Raw genomic sequence first — 18,930 nt, 5'->3', positions numbered from 1 at the left:
TTTATTTTTTTAGAAGTAGTATATAAGGTCATATAACAAACATTGTCAGTGACTCACAAATGCATTATTATTGCTTGGCTCCCATGTCTCCAGCTAAAATGATTTGTATTATATTTATACTGTGTAGAGGATTGCATATTGCTTTATTCATAGGTCTCCTCTGTGAAGGAGACCCTGGGAGAATAGGAGCTGATCTCTCCCATTTCCTTTTGCTCATGTGGTTACTCACGCAGTGGGAAAGGAAGTGGTTCCCAGTAATCCCTGGAGATTTCTGATTGGTTTTTGGTGAGCTCATCTGGAATTCCCTACAATCTCCCTCCCCCCACCAAAAAGAGTGATGTCAACAGGAAAAGAGGCTGATGCAACCATGAGCAATTCACTTCTTCTGAAAATCTGAAAGAGAAACTGGTTGTGGGTGTGTATGTAGAAGGGTGCTCATTTTGTGCATGTAATTCTAGAGGTACTGTAGAAGGAAGTTTCTCTTCTGTAGAGGAGCTACAATGTACATATTAAAGCAAACTTTTTATTGCACAGATTCCTGGCTTTCAGCGGGTTGAGGGCTATACTGTATTAAGTTACTAATGTCGGGAGTGAATGTCTTTTAAGAAGCTGGCTCTGTTGATCCTTTTGGTTCTGAGAGCCCCATTACCTTTTAATCTCAGTCGGATTCCTGTTTCATGTATTAGCAACGTAAACTATATGAGTTTACTTTACGTGGAAACCATTTGGAATTACCACCATGGTGCATAATGCCCAAAGTACCTATTTGAGGTAGAGCTAGATCCTTGAGGTGAAACTGTATCTCAATGTAATTCTCCATAATTCAGTTTGAAGTAAATGTTTGGAAAAGTGTTGCTTCCGTTTCTGCATGTTTGAGAGTAGATGTTTGGCTCTAAATAGAGAACCCTGGTCTCTGCATTAGTAAAGCAAGTACTTCACAAGAAGGGTGGTTGCCTTTTTGGTGTACTGAAGCAGATTTTTTGTATGGTGGCTTCTCTTCATGACAGAGGACCCTCTATGTGTCCTACCAAAAATCAAAAATTATTTTTGCAATACTGTGAAAGCCAGTGGATACGGCATTCTATTATTCAAAGGAGGGGGGTTTCATTGTCTGTAAGAATACTTCTTTCATGCCTTCATTTCAGTGCAGGAGGGGACCCAGTGGTAAGAAAGGCCCTTGCAGGCACATGTGTGCCACACTGGTAACCCCTATTGTTCTGAATACCTGTTCTTGCAGCTTCTGGGAATTCAGGGTGTGGTTAGATGCTACAGTTTGCAGGTACAGCATAAGTCTACTTTGTAGCCTTTTTAATGGTAAGAGAATTCTGATCCTTGGGTGTTGCATATTAATCATGGGGCCAATGTACAGTCATGTTTCTGGGGTGGTGTAACACCAAGCAGGCATGATGTGATTATCAGCCTCTTCTCACACCCACATATGATTTGTTTGCACATAAGGATTTTGTAATCTACCATTCAAAGCTGAGAATGGAAATCAGGAAGTTTTTGTTTCTTGGTATAATGAGTTCATTCAACCCCAAAGCAAGCTAAGGAGTGGTGAGGACTGGCATATAGAAAGCTTCACCTGAAACCTGTAGTTTCTCTTGACACCACCTCCATAATTTATACAAGGTCTGATCCACTGCACTACTTGATCACTTGTATCTAAACAAATGTTGGTTTAACTTGCCATGAAGGGAAATGAACTATATTTGTGGGATTGCATTGAAAACTAATTCCAGGTTACCTGCTCTTCTGCAGGATGAACAGATCGACTGGGACAAGCCAGTTCTGTCCCAAACTGAGATTGAGCAAAGGATAAAAGAATACAACAGTCAGATCAACAGCAACCTCTTCATGAGCTTGGTAAGTTTCAGGAGAGATATAATTCTTAGCCCTTGTATAACTTAGTAAGGTTAAAAGGTAAAGGATCCTTGGGTGGTTAAGTCCAGTTGAATTCGACTATGGGGTGCAGTGCTCATCTCCACTTTTAGGCCAAGGGAGCTGACATTTGTCTGCAGGCAGTTTTTTCAAGTCATGTGGCCAGCATGACTAAACCACTTCTGGCACAATGGGACACAGTGATGGAAGCCAGAGTGCATGGAAACATCATTTACCTTCCAGCCGCAGCAGTACCTATTTATTTACTTGCACTGGTATACTTTTGAACTGCTAGGTTGGCAGTTTTACCTGTATAACTTGGTAGCTGAGCTTCGGAGGCCTATGTCTGCATTTGCTGTCCCATCATTGTAATCGTTAAAATGAAAACTACTGTATAGCAATCATTGCAAGCATATTCCATCCCTGTTTTGATGGCATCCTGTATTTGTAGAAAAACCCTGTTCATTCCAAGGTTTGTGAGAATTAACTTTGGCTTCTTTGACCCTCAGAGACACTGACTCGTAGCCTGTTTTTATTCTTACTAACTTTTACAACCATGTGACCCTCATGCAATGCTTACTGTACTTTTGCTCCTACAGAACAAAGATGGTTCCTACACTGGTTTCATCAAGGTGCAATTAAAGCTGATACGGCCTGTCTCAGTACCTGCCAATAAGAAGGCGCCCTCTATCCAGGACACCAGGAAGTGCTCCTCACGCAGCCAAGCAGTAAAGCGGCGCACCTCATTCTACCTACCCAAGGACACAATCAAGCACCTGCATTTAATTTCTTGTACCCGTGCCAGTGAGGTCATTGAAGCTCTGCTGAAGAAATTCATGGTAGTTGACAATCCCCGCAAGTTTGCCCTCTTTGAGAGAACAGAAAAGGATGACCAAGGTACCGGATCTCCCCCTTCCCAGTTTTTTGAGAAGCCAACATGTAACATATTGCAGACTTCTAAACAGCAGCCTGCCTAGTAATCTGCAGCAAATAAAAATTGGTTCCAGTTGGCCAGGAAAGGAAGGTTTTATCAAATGGGAAGAAGTTCATTTCTTTGCTTGGGTTGTTAGAGTGCAGTGAACAACTAATATAAGTGTTAATGAGCAAAGAGGCTAGTAAAATTTTGTGGGCCCTTAATTTTTGCACTTACTTGTGAAGCTGATTTATTAATACATTGTCTGAAGCCAAGTGATGTAATCTTGGCAATTAGTCCTAGAATAAGAAGAGGTTGAGAGAAAGTAGTCCGTAAATCATACAGAGCAAGTTTGTTCACTTTCTACTGAAGATTCTAAATATAGTTCTGACTTCATTTTTGAAGTTTCTGCTGATGTAGCAGAGAAGCTTTATATAAGACTGTATTATCATTATTGTTAATTATAGGTCTGTATTAAAGTGTGTCTCATCATTTTATGTTGCTGCTGACTAAGGCAGGCTGGAAGGAAGAAAAGCTGAATCTTCCTTACATCCTCTTTTCCTGACCTGTTCCCTGCAGCACTGCTTACTAAAAGAAATGGAAATGGAAAACTAGTAGATTAACAGCACCCTCTGCTGGCAAAAAATAGACTGCTTAAAGTAAACAAGGGCCAATCTGATTTGTCCAGGTGACTGTTATACAGAGCCAGGGTGATTGAGTTCTTCATTTAATTCCACTTCTAATGTTCTTGTGTGTCAGTATATCTCCGCAAGCTTTCTGATGAGGAGCAGCCCCTGCGTCTCCGGCTACTAGCTGGCCCTAGTGAAAAAGCACTGAGCTTTGTCCTGAAGGAAAATGAAACTGGAGAAGTCAATGTGAGTATTTGTGTTTATGGTTTGTCTGAGGTTCCATGTCAAGTTATGTGGAACTGACAAAGCCTATAATATTTGCTATCAAGTTTACTTTTATCTTTATCTCAGTAGATAAAAGAAGGGCACTCATGCTCCTAGTTCCAGTTGCGTGGTTGGCTTTAACTAGTGATGCAGAGTAGAAACTTTTTCACCACAATTATTTTTCTTGCACCTTTCTTGCAGAAATTTCTAAAAATGTATTGTTTAACATAATCAGTGAATACAAATTGGTACTCTGTCAGGAAGTTGTACCTTGAACATACATGGTGCACAGCTCTGTGGGTTTGCAGAAATTAGTAACAGCTGCCAGTGCTACGTTATTTTTCTTTTTAAAAAAATTGGGGTGTGTAGAGATGCAATATGTGCTATTTGTCATCTCTTAAAATATTTACATGTGTTCCAGTAAAAAAAAAGCCCTTTTGAGTAAAGCTTTGGTTCAAACATAGCATTTAAACTGAATTAAATTGTTCTAGCCTTTCCCCCAATCAAATAGTTGAGTTTTATGGTTGGAAAAACCTGAAGTCAAACATGCTGAACTGGATGCCAATTGGAGCGTTGTGAATTCCAGATATACCACCCTTATACACACTCTGGCTATTTTTCTGCCTTGTTCTACATGCATACATCATTGACCCCTTGCACCTCTTGTTACAAGTCTAGGTTCCTTCCTTACCAGTAAAGCTGTGCTTCTACCTGGAGTACCACTGAGCTCATGACTGTAATACTAATACAAGTGCCATTAGCACTGTGGTCACTACTTGCTTTTTCACATTTTTCTGCAGTGGGATGCCTTTAGTATGCCTGAGCTACAGAACTTCCTGCGTATCTTGCAGCGTGAAGAGGAAGAGCATATTCGACAGATCCTGCAGAAATATTCCCATTGCCGCCAAAAGATGCAAGAGGCTCTGGCCACCCGCACACCAGGTTGACGAGGTGCTCCATCCCAGACCCAGCACTCCAGTAAATATAAGATGCCAGATGCAGAGAAGTGGTGAAGCCAAGAAGACTACGAGTGAAGCGATCCTGCGATTGTGTGGGTTGAATGTATCTCTGGAGGGGCGTAGGGTGGGAAAGGGACAACAGGGGTTTGTGAGCCCGTGACTGGTGCATGTGTGTGTGCTCTCCATGGAGTGAGTGGTTAATAGAGATGTTGCATGCATGATGCAATGGGATCAGTTGGGGAAGTAAGGAAGTGCCTGTGGGATGTGTTTGAAGATGAGAATTTGAGTAGCCTTGCTACAGCAGCTACTTTCAAAGTGCCAGGATGCTAATGCCACTTTTATACCTACAGTGTGTCCAAATGAGGTTTATGTGGGCTTGGTGTAAAGATCACTTGAGATTTAACATAAGCAAAATAAATCAAAGTGGCCTCAAACTCTGATGTATTCCCAAGAAGGGAGGTGGCCTTAGCAAGCACCTTCCTTCACAATACCATTTTTGTATTTCTATCAGAATCAAACTTTGAAGGCCCATGGATTGATCTAATATGTTCAATCATGTCTTTATTTGTCGAGATTGATACTGATTCATATAACAGTAAGACTGCTAGCAGAATGGAACTACCTGCCTATATAGACTTTGCTCAGACTATGGTCATACAAAACAATGATGAAAAAGTCTGTTGACTCCCATCTCAGATGGATCTGAATGGGATTCAAGAGTAATTGAACCAGAATCAAAAAATGCCAAAGGAAACTCTGATTAGCAGAACCCAAAGAAAAGGCAGAGTTCCTGATTATTTTTCTGATACATAGGAAAGGACATGCAGACCAAAATGCACCATAATTGCAATAAAAATAGTATCTAGAAATGATATTTGGACTATGGTTGATTCCGCAGAAAAAAGGACTATAAAAAACAATATAATATAGAATAGTATGGTAAGAGCAGTGATCAAGGACCCCCAAATAACCCATGGAAGAAGGAACAGAGAGACACTTTTTATTGCCCAGACAGAATTTATTTGTCTCTAGTTATTAAAAATCTGAAAACCAGGGATGTAACATCATCAGGATTCAGGTTTCTCTTCTGCTGAAGGCAACCATAGCTTTGGCCACCCTCCTTTATATGTTGCAATCTCTCATAGACATGCATGAGAGGCATTGGTGTATGTTTTGAAAGGCAACCTTGACTTGGGCACGACCTGGCAGGAAATAAAACTGTCTCTGTGTAGTAGTTGAACTTCATTGGTGGAGGGGGTATTTGTATTACAATAAGTGTTTTGTTCTTTTTAAAGTCTGAAACACTCTGAAACACTCTCCAGACCAGGTATCCAAAGGAAAATGGACCTCCTAGTCTTGGCTGACCCTTCTGGAGAGTAGTTTTTCAAATCAGGACTGTCTTGTTATCTGTCTTGAGATTCCAATGGATTAAAAACCTTGGAGGCTCAAGTTATGAATGGCGCTGCTTGTATACAATTCAATAAAAAATTCAGGGGTGAGAAATGTGTGGTGTAATATGTGCTTGAGAACTACTACTATGTTGGGACAATAAGGTCATTCCACAGTCAATAAACTAGAGAAGTATAAGTGGAAAATGCAGTTCTCCCACTAAGACTGTACTCCTGTTCTGTGCTCCTAACTCTGGCCCTTTGCCACCCATCTCTCAGATTTCAACAAGGACATCCAACAGTTGGTATGAAATAAAAATGTAGATATATGATAGATTAGGGTCAAGTCAGGGTCCACCACAACTTTGAATTACAGCATCCTAGGATGGTTTCAGTTTGGTGTAGATGCCAATGAGAGAATCTCTAAAATGCAATCCTTATTTTTCAAAACATTTTCTGTTGCTGATTGCCCCTTCTGATACCCAAACTATATTTAAAAGCAAGAAGCAGTTTGTATTAAAAGGTAAAGGACCCCCTGACAGTTATGTCCAGTCGCGAACGACTCTTGGGGTTGCGGCGCTCATCTCGCTTTACTGGCTGAGGGAGCCGATGTTTGTCCACAGACAGTTTTTCCGAGTCATGTGGCCAGCATGACTAAGCCGCTTCTGGCGAAACCAGAGCAGCGCACAGAAACGCCGTTTACCTTCCTGCCGGAGCAGTACCTTTTTTATCCTCCTGCACTTTGACATGCTTCGAACTGTTAGGTTGGCAGGCGGTAGAACTGAGCAACGGGAGCTCACCCCATCGTGGGGATTCAAACCGCTGACCTTCTGATCCGCAAGCCCTAGGCTCAGTGGTTTAGACCACAGCACCACCCGCGTCCCTAGTTTGTATTAAGGTGACTATTAACTCTGGAATTGAAGCAGAATAGGTGACCCCTAAACAGAATGCCTTCCTTAGAACAGAGAGTTGTTGAGCCCTCAAGACCCCACAGGACATCACATGCAGAAGATGTTGATGCAGTTCTGTAAATCCGTGTATTTATTTGTTAATAAATAAGCCTATTATATCTCCCACAGCTACCTTGGTGCCTGCTTCCAATAATGTTGTCAGGTACATTGGGATCCACAAGCCATTTCATATTATTTATTTCATTTTGCAGATTTATAAACACTTCATAGCCAAAGGTACAATAAGATAAAATATAAAAAGACACATTCGAAAAACAATAAAACTATTTCATACTTTGCAGTCCAGGCCTAGGCACGATAGTGTACTGTACTTAAGAAATATCATCTGCAAAACAAAAATCTTGTGTGGCTGCTGGCTACCAAAGTGGTCTGCTGAAGTCACAGCAGATTGCACATAAACCCCAGAATATCACAGAGACTCTCTAAGGACCAGACAGTGTCATCCATACCTCAGTGCTGCAAAGACATATGTTTTTTCTCCTTGTCAAATTGTGGCCATATAGTTCCTCTGTACTTAATGGGTTGCTCTTTGTCAAGCTTGTGGGTTGCACGCCATCCTGCTGGCAAAATTATTTTTCAGTCCCAATAACTTGTGAACTAGATTTTTATAGCCAAAGCATGGGTCATTGTGCATGTGATTCTCACAGAGCACTTAAATATATCTCCATTTTCAACAACAGGAAAATGTATGCTGTGAAAGGACTTAAGAGTTACCCAATTCAAGAACAATTCTGAACTGGATTTGTTTGTCCTTACTAGTGATGTCATAGCCAAATCAGGCTATATAGTGTCGTATGAACGTCATAGGAGCCTGCTGGATGAGGCCTATGGCCCATCTAGTCCAGCATCTTCTGACAGTGGCCAATCAGATCACTGAGAAACCCACAAGCAGGATTTGTGCTCAAGAGTACTCTCCCCTCTTGTGGTTTCCAGCAACTAGTTGGTATTCAAAAGCATTACTGCTTCCAAAATGACATCCAATTCATTATGTGGTTCCCATTTTAGGTTGGTTTCCCTGTGTGGTTCATATTATCAAGCTGACAACCCAGTGTAAGAGGGGGAGATGTAAAAGATCAAGGGGAAAATGCCAGTGAATAGGATTTTTTGCATAACTTCAGGTATGAGAGATACATTCGGCCTCTGAAATACACTTTCAGCCTGAAGATCAAAAGAGGTGAATTTTCAGTGCAGCCCTAGTAACTGAGGAGAGAGAGGAAGACAATTTTGTTTACATCTCGGCCTTAAATATATTTTCATGGATGCAGTTTGTATTGTTCTGGAAATAGAAATTGGCTTGGATATGCAAATGCTATGGACTTTTAAGTCATTTTTGGCTTCACCTTCCCCAAACGTTGCATCACACTGCACCTGTTCATAAACATGTTAGTTAGGAATAAGTCCCGTTGACTTAAGTTTTTGCAGCATAAAAGCATACATAACAGAAATTGGAAGCGTACCAGTGAGGCCATTGAAGCTACAAATAAGTAGGACTGCAAATTTGGGTATTTCTTTGTTAAAATAATTTAATATAGGTAATCTGAATTTCTTGAATGACAGTTTTTTTTTACCAGAAAGGTAATTTGTTTGGAAACCAGCTCACATACTGATCTCGCTACTTGCATCAGTCTGCTTGTAGCAGCATTTGCATTAATGGAGGCCAGTCATCCTATCGCCGCTTGCTTAGAGGTGTGTTGGAACTGTAGTTCTGAGCACTGGACTGATGGAAGTATTATAGCTGTCGGTCTCAATCGTCCTATTGAGAACACGGATCCTGCTTCCCCCACCCACTCTCGCCCTATACATGCAGCCCCCCTCTCACCTCCACAGGGGAGCGGAAGTTGCGTCACGTCGCGGCCCCGCTACAGAGCGGCGCTTTCGACCTTCTTTTGGAAGCGGACTTCCGGAGGCGGCGGACCTGGAAGTTGCGTCGCCGGGAGAGGGGCGGAGCTTTCCGGTGCGAGGAAGGTGCCGTTGCCAGCAGCCTCCCCGGGAGGCACCGGCAGGCTCCTCTCCCTCCCTCCGCTCCCCTTTCCCGGCCATGCGGCCGCTCTGAGCCATGGGCGCCAGCGGCTCCAAGTCCCGGGGCCTCTGGCCCTTCGGCTCGGGCGGGCCGGGCGGCTCCGAGGGGCCGGGCGGAGACCAGGCTCTGGCCCGGGCGCGGGGACTCTGCTCGGCCACCCCCTTCGTCTTCACCCGCCGCGGGTAAGAGCAAAGCCGACTGCTGCTGCCGCCGAGGGAGCCGCGGGAAAGCGAGGGAGGGAGACCGCCCTGACCTGCCCGTAGACCTTGCAGAGGCGGCGGCGGGGCTCCATCTCAACCCTCCCCGGTGCTCGTCCGCTTTCCTAACCCCTGACCCCGGTGCGACGCAGGGACTGGCCAGGCTGGTTCCTTCCCCTTGCGTCCGCCCCATCCGAGTCTCTGCCTCATCCAGTGGACGGAGATGCGGCGCTGACCTTATGCCAGAGGAAGCAGGCTTTTCTTTCCCGCGGGAGAGGCTCCGCCTGGCGCTTCTGGGACCGCTTTCTGAAGCCTCCCTTGCGCCCATGGGTCCCTGACATGTGCCGCTTGCAGCTCCCCCCACCCGCAGCGGTGCCCGGAGTCTTCCTCCTCGCTCTCCCCCTTGCAGAAAGCCTCGTGGGCGCATGTTGCAAGTTCGGTAGTTAAAGGGCTCTGCTGGTCTCTCTAGGGTTGTGGTGCCCGAAGAGTTTGCCGGGCAAAGGGTGAGATTTTGTTTTCTGCGCGCCATCATGGTGCAAAGAGGTTTCGTGGAGGTAGGGGCAATGTTCAGCTACTGAATATTGGCTTCTAGGTAATAGTACCTCCTTGTGCATGCCTCCTGGATTTAGATAAGAACGTCTAACGCTCTGTTTTCCTTGTTGCCTGACATTTGGGTATAGTGGTTTATAGTACCTCTTTGCTCCAAAGCTCAGCTGATACTGTTTTTATGTAGATGTTGAATTGCGACCTGAAGTATTTGGCAACAACAGACCATTCTGTAAAACCACCTAGGTTGTTTTTTGAGAAATTGAGAAAGTTTTTGGGACCAGTTTGTGGGGATAAGCCTAGATTTATTCAGAGCTTGTAAAGTCACTAGCATAGCAAGAAATGTGACAAGCATATTCTAGTGGCTGGGAAATAGTGCCTCCATTAGGTCCTTTTGCACTGTTGTTCCCTTGCCAGCTCTTAAATTAGTAAATTTTCAGCTGTGCCAGAATGCCTGCCTTCTTCCAAAGTAATGACTGGCATCTGTATTTCCATTCTAGCTAGGCAACTGGCCAGATGTTGAATCAAATGCCTTTGTTGGCAGACTGGCTGCAAAATTTCTATATCACGGAAACAAAGGTGTCATTTTTCATTTTGAGTTGCACATTTTTGCTATTTTCTATTTTCTCATTCCTCCCCCCCCCCCCCATGTATCCTGAGAATTCCTGTGGATTTTCGTACAGTCTGCTATGAATGTGGCAATACAGCAAAGAAATGAAAAAAGTTACTGAATTCTGAACACTGCTTTGCTGAAGCAGTTGAGTATGTTAGTGAGGAATGTTCAAATTTAGACTTGACAGAATTCCAGTTTCGTAAGCTTTGGGCAGTTGTTTAAAAGTGGCAGAAATACCGTTTTAACCATTCTGTTGCTGGTCAGGAGCTGTTGGCATTTATGTAGCAGAAGTGGTTATCCATTTCTGTTAGCATCTTACCTCCAATAAATATGTTAAGAAATCAATCATTATGGTTAATTATGATTAATTCTAGTTAAATGCCCATTCTGCTTCAGTGCAACCATGACACTTTTCTACGCTTTGGTTTTGCCATGCTATAAACTTGTTTTAAATCAAATGCTCTCTCCCTGAGGAGAATCTGACATCTTGTCACTTCAATAGTTCCACCAAGTGTTTTTCTTTTTACTCTTGGCAAAAATTAGTCAGGTTTGTAAGGTAGTCTTCAATATGTGTCTGCACATACCTTGAAATGTTACCGTGTTAGAGCATCTGTTTTGCATACAGAAGGGCCCAGAGTCAATTCCTAAGATCTCCAAGTAGGGCTGGGAAAGATCTCTACCAGAAGCCTTGGAAAGTTGATGCCCGTCATTGTAGATAATATTGAGCTAGATGGTCCGACTTGATAGAACACAGCTTTTTATGTTATTACTGGGATGGAATATGATCTCAAGAATCGCCATCTGTTTGATGGGACAACATTTACTATGAGTTTTGTGGAAAAGTTAATTTGTTCTGTGTAAACTATTAGTGCAAGGGTGGGCGACCTGCGGTAATACTGGTTGGGAGAGTAGGTTGATTAGTAGTAGTATGGTTTCTGCTCATTTTAGGCAACCGCCGTGCAGAATTTCCCCTGACAATTAACCTTCTCCTTACTGTAGTGCAAGGGATGAGGAGCTAGCAAATGGGTGGCAGCAACAGCTGCCAGCTAGCTGGCTTGCTACTAGCTCTTAGTCGCAGATTTGAAAAGCAGCTGCTTTTGCTTCTTCTGTCTGAAGCTTTTTCTAAATGTTTTTCATTTCTTCGCAGCTCTATGTATTACGATGAGGATGGTGACCTTGCCCATGAGTTTTATGAGGAGACAATAGTCACCAAAAATGGGAGAAAGCGTGCCAAGCTGAAAAGAATCCACAAGAACCTGATACCTCAGGTAACACAATCAGAAGTAAAAGGGAGCTGTTGCAAAGTGGTTTCAAGCTAACACTTGAGGATACTGAGCAACAAGAGAGTCTCTGAGTTTATACCAAGGTTAGCTAACCTGCTGTCTTCCAGCTATTTCTGGATTCCCATCAACCCCAGCCAGTGTAACCACTGGTCAGGCATGATGGGAGCCGTAGAAATCTGGAGGCCCACACGTTGGTCATTCCCATGTGATTCCTTTGAATTTTCATAGAAGTGGTTTTCTACATTGCCAGCTTTATAGTACAGTAGTACCTCGGGTTACAGACACTTCAGGTTACAGACTCCGCTAACCCAGAAATAGTACCTTGGGTTAAGAACTTTGCTTCAGGATGAGAACAGAAATCGTGCTCTGGCAGCGCGGCGGCAGCAGGAGGCCCCATTAGCTAAAGTGGTGCTTCAGGTTAAGAACAGTTTCAGGTTAAGAACGGACCTCCAGAACGAATCCTTAGCCCGAGGTACCACTGCATTAGACTACAGCAGGGGTGGAGTGGGGGGGGGCTTTAGGCCCTCCAGATGTTGGACTCCAACTCCCATCAGCCCCTGCCAGTGTGGCCAATGCCAGCTTTATAGTACTGTAGTACCTCGGGTTACAGACGCTTCAGGTTACAGACTCCGCTAACCCAGAAATAGTACCTCAGGTTAAGAACTTTGCTTCAGGATGAGAACAGAAATTGCACAGCGGCAGCGGGAGGCCCCATTAGCTAAAGTGGTACCTCAGGTTAAGAATAGTTTCAGGTTGAGAACGGACCTCCAGAATGAATTAAGTTCTTAACCCAAGGTACCACTGTATTGTCTTCTGAAATACTGGATTTGATTGTTTGTGGGGACACCAGTACCAGCCTTCATCGTGTCCAGCAACAATGGTTGTGTCTGTATCGGCCATCTTGAAATCACTACAGATGCAGTTCTAGGAGTCTTTGTCAACCTTCCCTGGGATTTTTTTTTTAATGGTGACAAAACAACCTAATTTTAAAATGCTTGTTCAAGTTCCTGTATGCAGCAACTGTCACATTCTTGAAAGAACATCAGCCACTTTGAATTTCTGTCTTTTGAGCTAGTGATAAAAGACCCAGATGCCTCATTTCTGGAACTGGATTGTAGTAAATATGAGCACTTTCATAACATTCTATATTGGGTTATTGAGGATTTCGTAATGAATGATGGGAACATAATAAATATTTCATTATTGTTTGAAATGATTTTATCCTGCTGTTTTGCAACCTCATGTCAGCTTAGATCAAATACATTAGTCATATTGAACCAAAGTAATTTAAGACAAAGCAATCCAAGTTTTTAATAATAAAATTACATATCATGGCATAAATTAGCAGGCATATGATTTGCAACGTAGGTGAAATTTGTACCCTGTCTGGATTTAGGAGAAGAGAGAGCAGCTCCATGCTTCCTTAGGGAAGCAGTTCCACAACCTTGGGGCACTAATTCTTAGGATGAATTACTGTACATCCAAACCTGTGTAGGTGGCCCAAATAGATATTAATACTGCTGTTAGGTACGAATGTTGTTCTTGTAAGATCCCTTCATAGTAGTAAGCACCCATGGCCTAGATCCATGGAACTGTGCACTGTGGTCCCAAGAGTTTGAATTTGTGTTTCAAATGGCTTGAGGGAGTATCTGCTGTTGGAAGAGGAAAAATCAAACATTTCATTGGGTATGTCTAAAGTAGCTCATTAAGTCTCAGCCCCTGCTGAAATCATGGGTAGAGTTTGCCCGATCAGTTTACAGTGAGAATGAGAGGAGGCTAAAAAGGCAAGCCTTACTGAACATGAACTGATGTCTTGGGAGGCTTGTGGAACTGCTTCTGGTTAAAATCAGTGCAAAATACTGGTGACTATAGCTGTGTAAATGAGCAGAGGAGAAATTAACAGCTACTAGTGGATAAGAAAGCTGCAGTTGTAATGGACAGTGTTTTGCATCAACAACAAAAATTCAGATTATTGGGAGTCACAAGGTTCCCTATCATTATAGAGAAGGCAAGGCAGCGCTGCCTCAAATTTTAGTCAGAAAGTAATATGGCTTGTGATGACTTGGTAAAATTGTAGATGCCACTGGTTGGTATATGGTAGAATTTCATGCTGGAAACATGATGTGTAAAGTTCTGTTGGTTCTGGGCTCACTTGAATGAAACTCTTAATGATGATCCAGCACTTGAGAAGAGAAGGATAAAGAAGGCTTGTTCTTCTGTTGTCTGTCCTGTATGTGGACACTGCTTCCTTGGAGGTTTTTAAGCAGAAATTGGATGGTCATCTGTCTTGGATGCTTTAGTTGAGATTCCTGCATTGCAGGGGGTTGGACTAGATGACCCTCGGGGTCCCTTCCAACTCTTCAGTTCTATGATTCTGTGCCTATCTCAAGAGCTTCTGACACCTTTTGTTGAGCACTACAATCCTGAAGATAAGGAAAAAGGTAACTGTTTGTAAAGCAGCAAGTGTAAAATCTTCACTGTAGATGTACCTAAGTATGGGAAGTGTGGAGGGTCAGTTATGGCTGTCATAACCTGGGTTTGATTTTGCCTTGACAAAAGGTTACTCTTCTATCCATCCTGATTGTGGACCTATTGAGCAGCTTGATTCTGTCTTGTAGCTAGCACACCAGGGAATGCATATAGTTCAATTGAAAATACAAGTCTGGTTATCTGGTGCTATTTATAGCCATTAACTATAAAAACCTTCCTGTGGCTACTGTTTCTATAAGCATCTTGGGGGGGGTGTTCTTTGCTAATGCTTTTATATTATGGACTTCTAGAGGCTTCCATAACATCTTGCATTTGCCATTTTTTAAGTAAAAGTAGTGATGAAATATTTTCACTTCTGCGCTGTGGCTCTCAATATTGCTTGTGGCGTATAATTCTCTTGAGAAGTGCTGGACCAAGTTTGTCAAATACCACTAATGCATGACCAGTTAGTTTTATGAGGCAGTACTTGGAGGTAGCATACCTTCCAATCAATTTATTGTTGGAAGAATCTGAATGCAGCCAGCGTGTCCTAGATTACCACATATTGACTTAATAAACTGAGATATGAACAAGCGTTTGCATGTTTGCACAAATCTGCTTTGTTCCTCCTTCATGCAAGGAGGCAAACAAGCCAGCAGGCCATTGTTAAACATAGCTTCCTGTTAAATGTCCAAACTGGGAAGTGTTGATTAATGGTTTCCAGTGAAGCCAACTTTAAACCTTCATCTCCTGACCTATCTGTAAGCTATGGTTTACTGCAGCTTCTTGGCTTGTTTGTCTGCTTGTGCATATAGAGGGACAAGGCAGATATATGAAGCTTGTTAGCATCTCCATTTGTTAATCCAAGATGTGATTATCCAAGTTTTTTCACTTGGCCAAATTCATATAAACTCACTTATTAGCCTTGCTTTAATCAGATGAGTTTACTTTCTAGTCCATTGGAAGCTTGGCGACTTTCTCCATTCCATTAGCATTCAGCAAGAATGGAAAACATCTGAATTACTTAAGGCCAAAGTAGATGGCAGCATGAAAGATGATTGGTAGCAGGTTAAATTGAGTAAATGCCATGATTCTGAGAAGGGGGGATTATTAAAAAAATCTCCCCTGAATGCTTTTCTGTTCAAATCTCTCCTCTTCCCCCATCCCCAGCTGCTATTTAACCTACAGGACAAAACCTATATTAGGGACCTAATAACTTTGCAGTGGAAAGGAGGTTCCATTGGAAAATGGCATGGTGGGCAAGAGTTGAATATAAATACCTAATAAAGCAAAAAACATTAACATCCTTCTCACAAACACATTTAAAAGGCCATAGAATGTTTAATTGGCCAAAGGCCTGCTTAAAGAGAAATGTTTTTGCCTGGCGACTGAAGATATGTATTGAAGGTGCCAGGCGAACCTTCCCAGGGAGAGCATTCCAAAAATGGGGAGCCACTGCAGAAAAGGCTGCATTCTCACGTTGCTGCCCTCTGAGCCCCTTGTGGAGGGAGCACACAAAGAAAACCTCAGGTGATGATTGCAGGGTCCAGGTCAGTTCATATGGAGGGAGACGGTCCTTGAGGTATTGAAGTAACTGGCCGTACAGTTCCAGCTCATGCAGTTTTCTGATCCTTTATCTCAATTTGTTCCTGTCTAGTTTCTAGATAGAGTTCATACCCATGACCTAACACAAATAGCCCAGTTGCTTTGGTATGGCTTTTGGGCCAGAAGTCATTAAGCAAGGAACTGTATTAACTCGACTGGCACCATGTCCCTTTACTCCACATCATTTTTAGCCTGATTTCCAAGTGGCATTATCTCATCCTTGTTGCATCTTTCTCTTTACAGGGCATAGTGAAACTGGAGCACCCTCGGATACATGTGGACTTCCCTGTTATCATCTGTGAGGTCTGAGCCATGGAGGGCAGTGTGAACTGTCAGTGTGTGCGATCAAGGCACCTTACTTGCCCAGTTTTACTGTACCTCACGTAAACCAAGCTAGGCAGCCACGTCTCCCTTCAGAGTGATGGATCAAGAGCACAGACGCATGGTTAGCTTTGAAGCTTGTCTGCTAGGATGAGGCGGCAACGGCTACGGCACTGACGGCATCATGGGATCTTATAATCAGGAATAGCATTGGCTAGGGATGTGTGTTGGTAGGACCTGTGTCACGTGAGATGTTTGGCCTTGTTTAGTGACCTGCTCAAAAAAAATCCCCCTTGCTGAATTGAGTAAAATCCCTTTATCAGCCTTAGGTGGCAACAGATTCCAAGTGTCTTGAGACCACGGAGAACCGACCTGCACCTTTTTCTGACCAGGTGGCCTGCTTTCTGAGTTCTCCATCAGTATTCTTTAAATGCTGACAACGAAGTTTCTGTTTATATGCTGTATATGAGAGTAAAGGTGAGCAGTAAGCGGCTTGTGCTTCTCCACCCCTTTCCTCAACGCAACATAACTGAATAACCTAATGCTGTACTGTACTTGGAGGGGTGGAGGATGATAACAGAGCTGTACCTAACAGAGTTGTCTAAGGCAGGGTTCCCTATTGAAACAGACTGATGTGCAAGCCTTGCTCCCCCTCTCTCTAATATCTTCCTAGTGAGTTGCACTATTTCCTTTGCAGGCAGTGTCTTTTTCAACTTCACTGCTTGGAAAATTCCACTGACTTCTTCCTATGCTGTGGCACATCAGTAGAGGCTGTTGGCAGTGGCAGCAGCATCTGAGCTTGCAGTTTTCCTGTGGAGCCTTACCAAACAGGCCACCTCTTAGAAGGCGTTTCTCGACAGGTTCTGGTTTCATTCCAAAGTAGACTTCCTTCTTCTGAATCTGCATCTTGTGACTGGGTTGTATTCAACTGGCTTTTACATGGGAGTATTCCCATTAAAATTAATAGACCATGGTGAATTGGTCATGGTAATTAATTTCAGTGGGTTTACTCTGAGTAAAAAGTGGAGAGTGCAAGGCAGATTGCCATTTCCCTCCCCACTCCATTCTTACTACTGACATCTCTCTCTCTCTCTCTCTCTCTCTCTCTCTCTCTCTCTCTCTCTCTCTCTCTTAAAACAGAAATAGGTAACACTGTCCTTTTAATCCTTAGGTTTTGCTGTTGGCACTAAAGCAACTTATGTTGCTTTGATCAAAATGTTTACCAACCTGATTGTATGCTTCCCCTGCCCCTTTCCTCCAAAGCAAAACAAAACAAAACAATAATGTACTGTGATCTTCCTTTGACAGTCTCCTTGACTCTTTGGATTTGGCCAGGTATTGCCTGATATGGGAGAATGCAGCACACTGTAAAGGAAGGCTACGTGTGTTGGGAGGGCTCTACCCTTTTCCCCAATGTATGAATGTGAAATGTTTGGTTTGTAGGGCCACTTCCCAAACTTGACTTGAAGTGGTACACCTGCCTCTCCTTCCCAAGTTTTTGCTTCTAAGATTTAGAGCTACCTGCTGCTGAAAACTGAACAGGCAAAACCCTGTCAGAGGCACTCTTTATCTTTTGAAGACAGTTTCATATGCAATGCCTGCCTGCCTGCCTTTTCTGCCAACTCTCAGAATTTATATAAAGCTTTAAAACCGAATTGTGGGCGAGTTAGCTGTACGAGTTGGTTCATTGCACAGCATATTTTCCTTCCCAGAGCATGTCATTGCCTTTCTGAGCACTTCAGGCATTTGCTACCTCAATGTTTAGTTTAAATTTGCTGGTGCAAAGCTGTGCCTGCCAGCAGCATCAATAAGTTTGTGTCATCTCTGCACCTACATGGGAATCCTTTTTAAGCACTACGAACCAGGTTAGAAGCAGGGTGGAGTTTAAGTGGCAATGTTGACTGAGCTCTCTATTCAGTGACTGTCACATTTGCCTCGCTGTCACCCTTTCAACTGTATGTCGAGGGTTGTATGTTAGGATTGTTCCTTAGTGCATGGTGGCTTCCTGAGTTGCAGCTGCTCTTCCATGCAGAACTTGTGTATTACGATACAGGTGTAGAACTATACAGTTAACCATAAAAGGGTAAGAGCATAAACTGTTGGCATTGGCCCCGTGTCATATTTCCATCCTCCATCTTCATGTGTCACTTATCTTTCTGTTGAATCTCGTTTGGGTAATGATGGGAAGCTGGCATCTTTATCCTTCATTGGGGAAGGGAGTGTCCACTACCAAAACAAGAGCATCCCGGGGGTGGAGGTGTGTTTGCAACACTCATTGGAAAGCAAAGCTCTGTCTCTGCATTATTGTGCTTAACGAGTTGCAGGCTGAAATCAGTGGGAGGAGACTTCCTTATTCTTGAACAGTATAGTTGACAACAGATATCAAGCCTCCCGTTTAGAAGTTTTGCCCCACAGCTAGTTCAGAAGAAGCACTTTGCTGTATGTGAGCATTGTTTGTTGCATCTTCACACTAGAGAGTTTTCTCTGTTACATAGAGATTGTTCTCTGTTACATGGGACTTGATAGTCATGAGAGATACTGGGAGTGAAAGGCTCGGTGGTGACACCCTTTGCAATTTCCTAAAATACCCAATTTATGTTATTTCATTAGCTGTCTTGGTTTTGAGCAAGCAAATACCCTGTGGTCAGAAAAGAACTGTGCAATGTTGGCTTTCATTTCCCCCGCCACTTCTAGTGCTTATATCCATCCTGCTGGGGACCTCCCTCCTACTGGAACCTAAATGGAGCCCGTCCCCAGAGAAAGCTTCCTTTCTGCCTAGCTTGAAATCTCTCCTAAGATGTAGCAGACTCCCTGGAGCTACCGGCAGCTGCTTTCAATCCATTTCTCTAAAAGGCTGGCTTGCCCACTGAG

The 18,930-nt window shown here is 43.2% G+C and overlaps 2 protein-coding genes across 3 annotated transcripts in view; both read left to right on the top strand.

Moving 5' to 3' along the window:
• The window catches only part of RASSF1 (Ras association domain family member 1), a 28,392-nt gene extending 22,243 nt beyond the window's left edge, over positions 1-6,149 (top strand). For both annotated transcript variants that reach the window (XM_053377439.1, XM_053377440.1), the window contains 4 exons: positions 1,762-1,866; positions 2,481-2,778; positions 3,554-3,669; positions 4,488-6,149. In XM_053377439.1, coding sequence (XP_053233414.1) covers positions 1,762-1,866; positions 2,481-2,778; positions 3,554-3,669; positions 4,488-4,634 — 666 coding nt within the window. In that variant the 3' untranslated portion in view covers positions 4,635-6,149. The remainder of the gene's footprint in view (positions 1-1,761; positions 1,867-2,480; positions 2,779-3,553; positions 3,670-4,487) is intronic.
• Positions 6,150-8,919: 2,770 nt separating this feature from the next.
• Positions 8,920-17,202, top strand: TUSC2 (tumor suppressor 2, mitochondrial calcium regulator). Its single transcript, XM_053377450.1, has 3 exons — positions 8,920-9,207; positions 11,529-11,649; positions 15,982-17,202. Exons 1-3 carry the CDS (start codon positions 9,062-9,064, stop codon positions 16,045-16,047), a joined length of 333 nt encoding a protein of 110 aa, XP_053233425.1. The 5' UTR covers positions 8,920-9,061; the 3' UTR covers positions 16,048-17,202.
• The last annotated feature ends 1,728 nt before the right edge of the window (positions 17,203-18,930 follow it).

Source organism: Podarcis raffonei, chromosome 2 (genome assembly GCF_027172205.1).
Source record: "Podarcis raffonei isolate rPodRaf1 chromosome 2, rPodRaf1.pri, whole genome shotgun sequence".
In the NCBI taxonomy this organism is placed as follows: domain Eukaryota; kingdom Metazoa; phylum Chordata; class Lepidosauria; order Squamata; family Lacertidae; genus Podarcis; species Podarcis raffonei.
Note: the sequence above shows the minus strand (reverse complement) of the source record. Positions and strands in the feature narration are given on the sequence as shown.

Excerpts from the sequence above, each read along its gene's own strand:
- TUSC2 (XM_053377450.1), top strand. The coding sequence starts at position 9,062 with ATGGGCGCCAGCGGCTCCAAGTCCCGGGGCCTCTGGCCCTTCGGCTCG. Across the intron at positions 9,208-11,528 it reads TTCGTCTTCACCCGCCGCGG|CTCTATGTATTACGATGAGG; the intron begins GTAAGAGCAAAG and ends ATTTCTTCGCAG. Across the intron at positions 11,650-15,981 it reads ACAAGAACCTGATACCTCAG|GGCATAGTGAAACTGGAGCA; the intron begins GTAACACAATCA and ends TTCTCTTTACAG.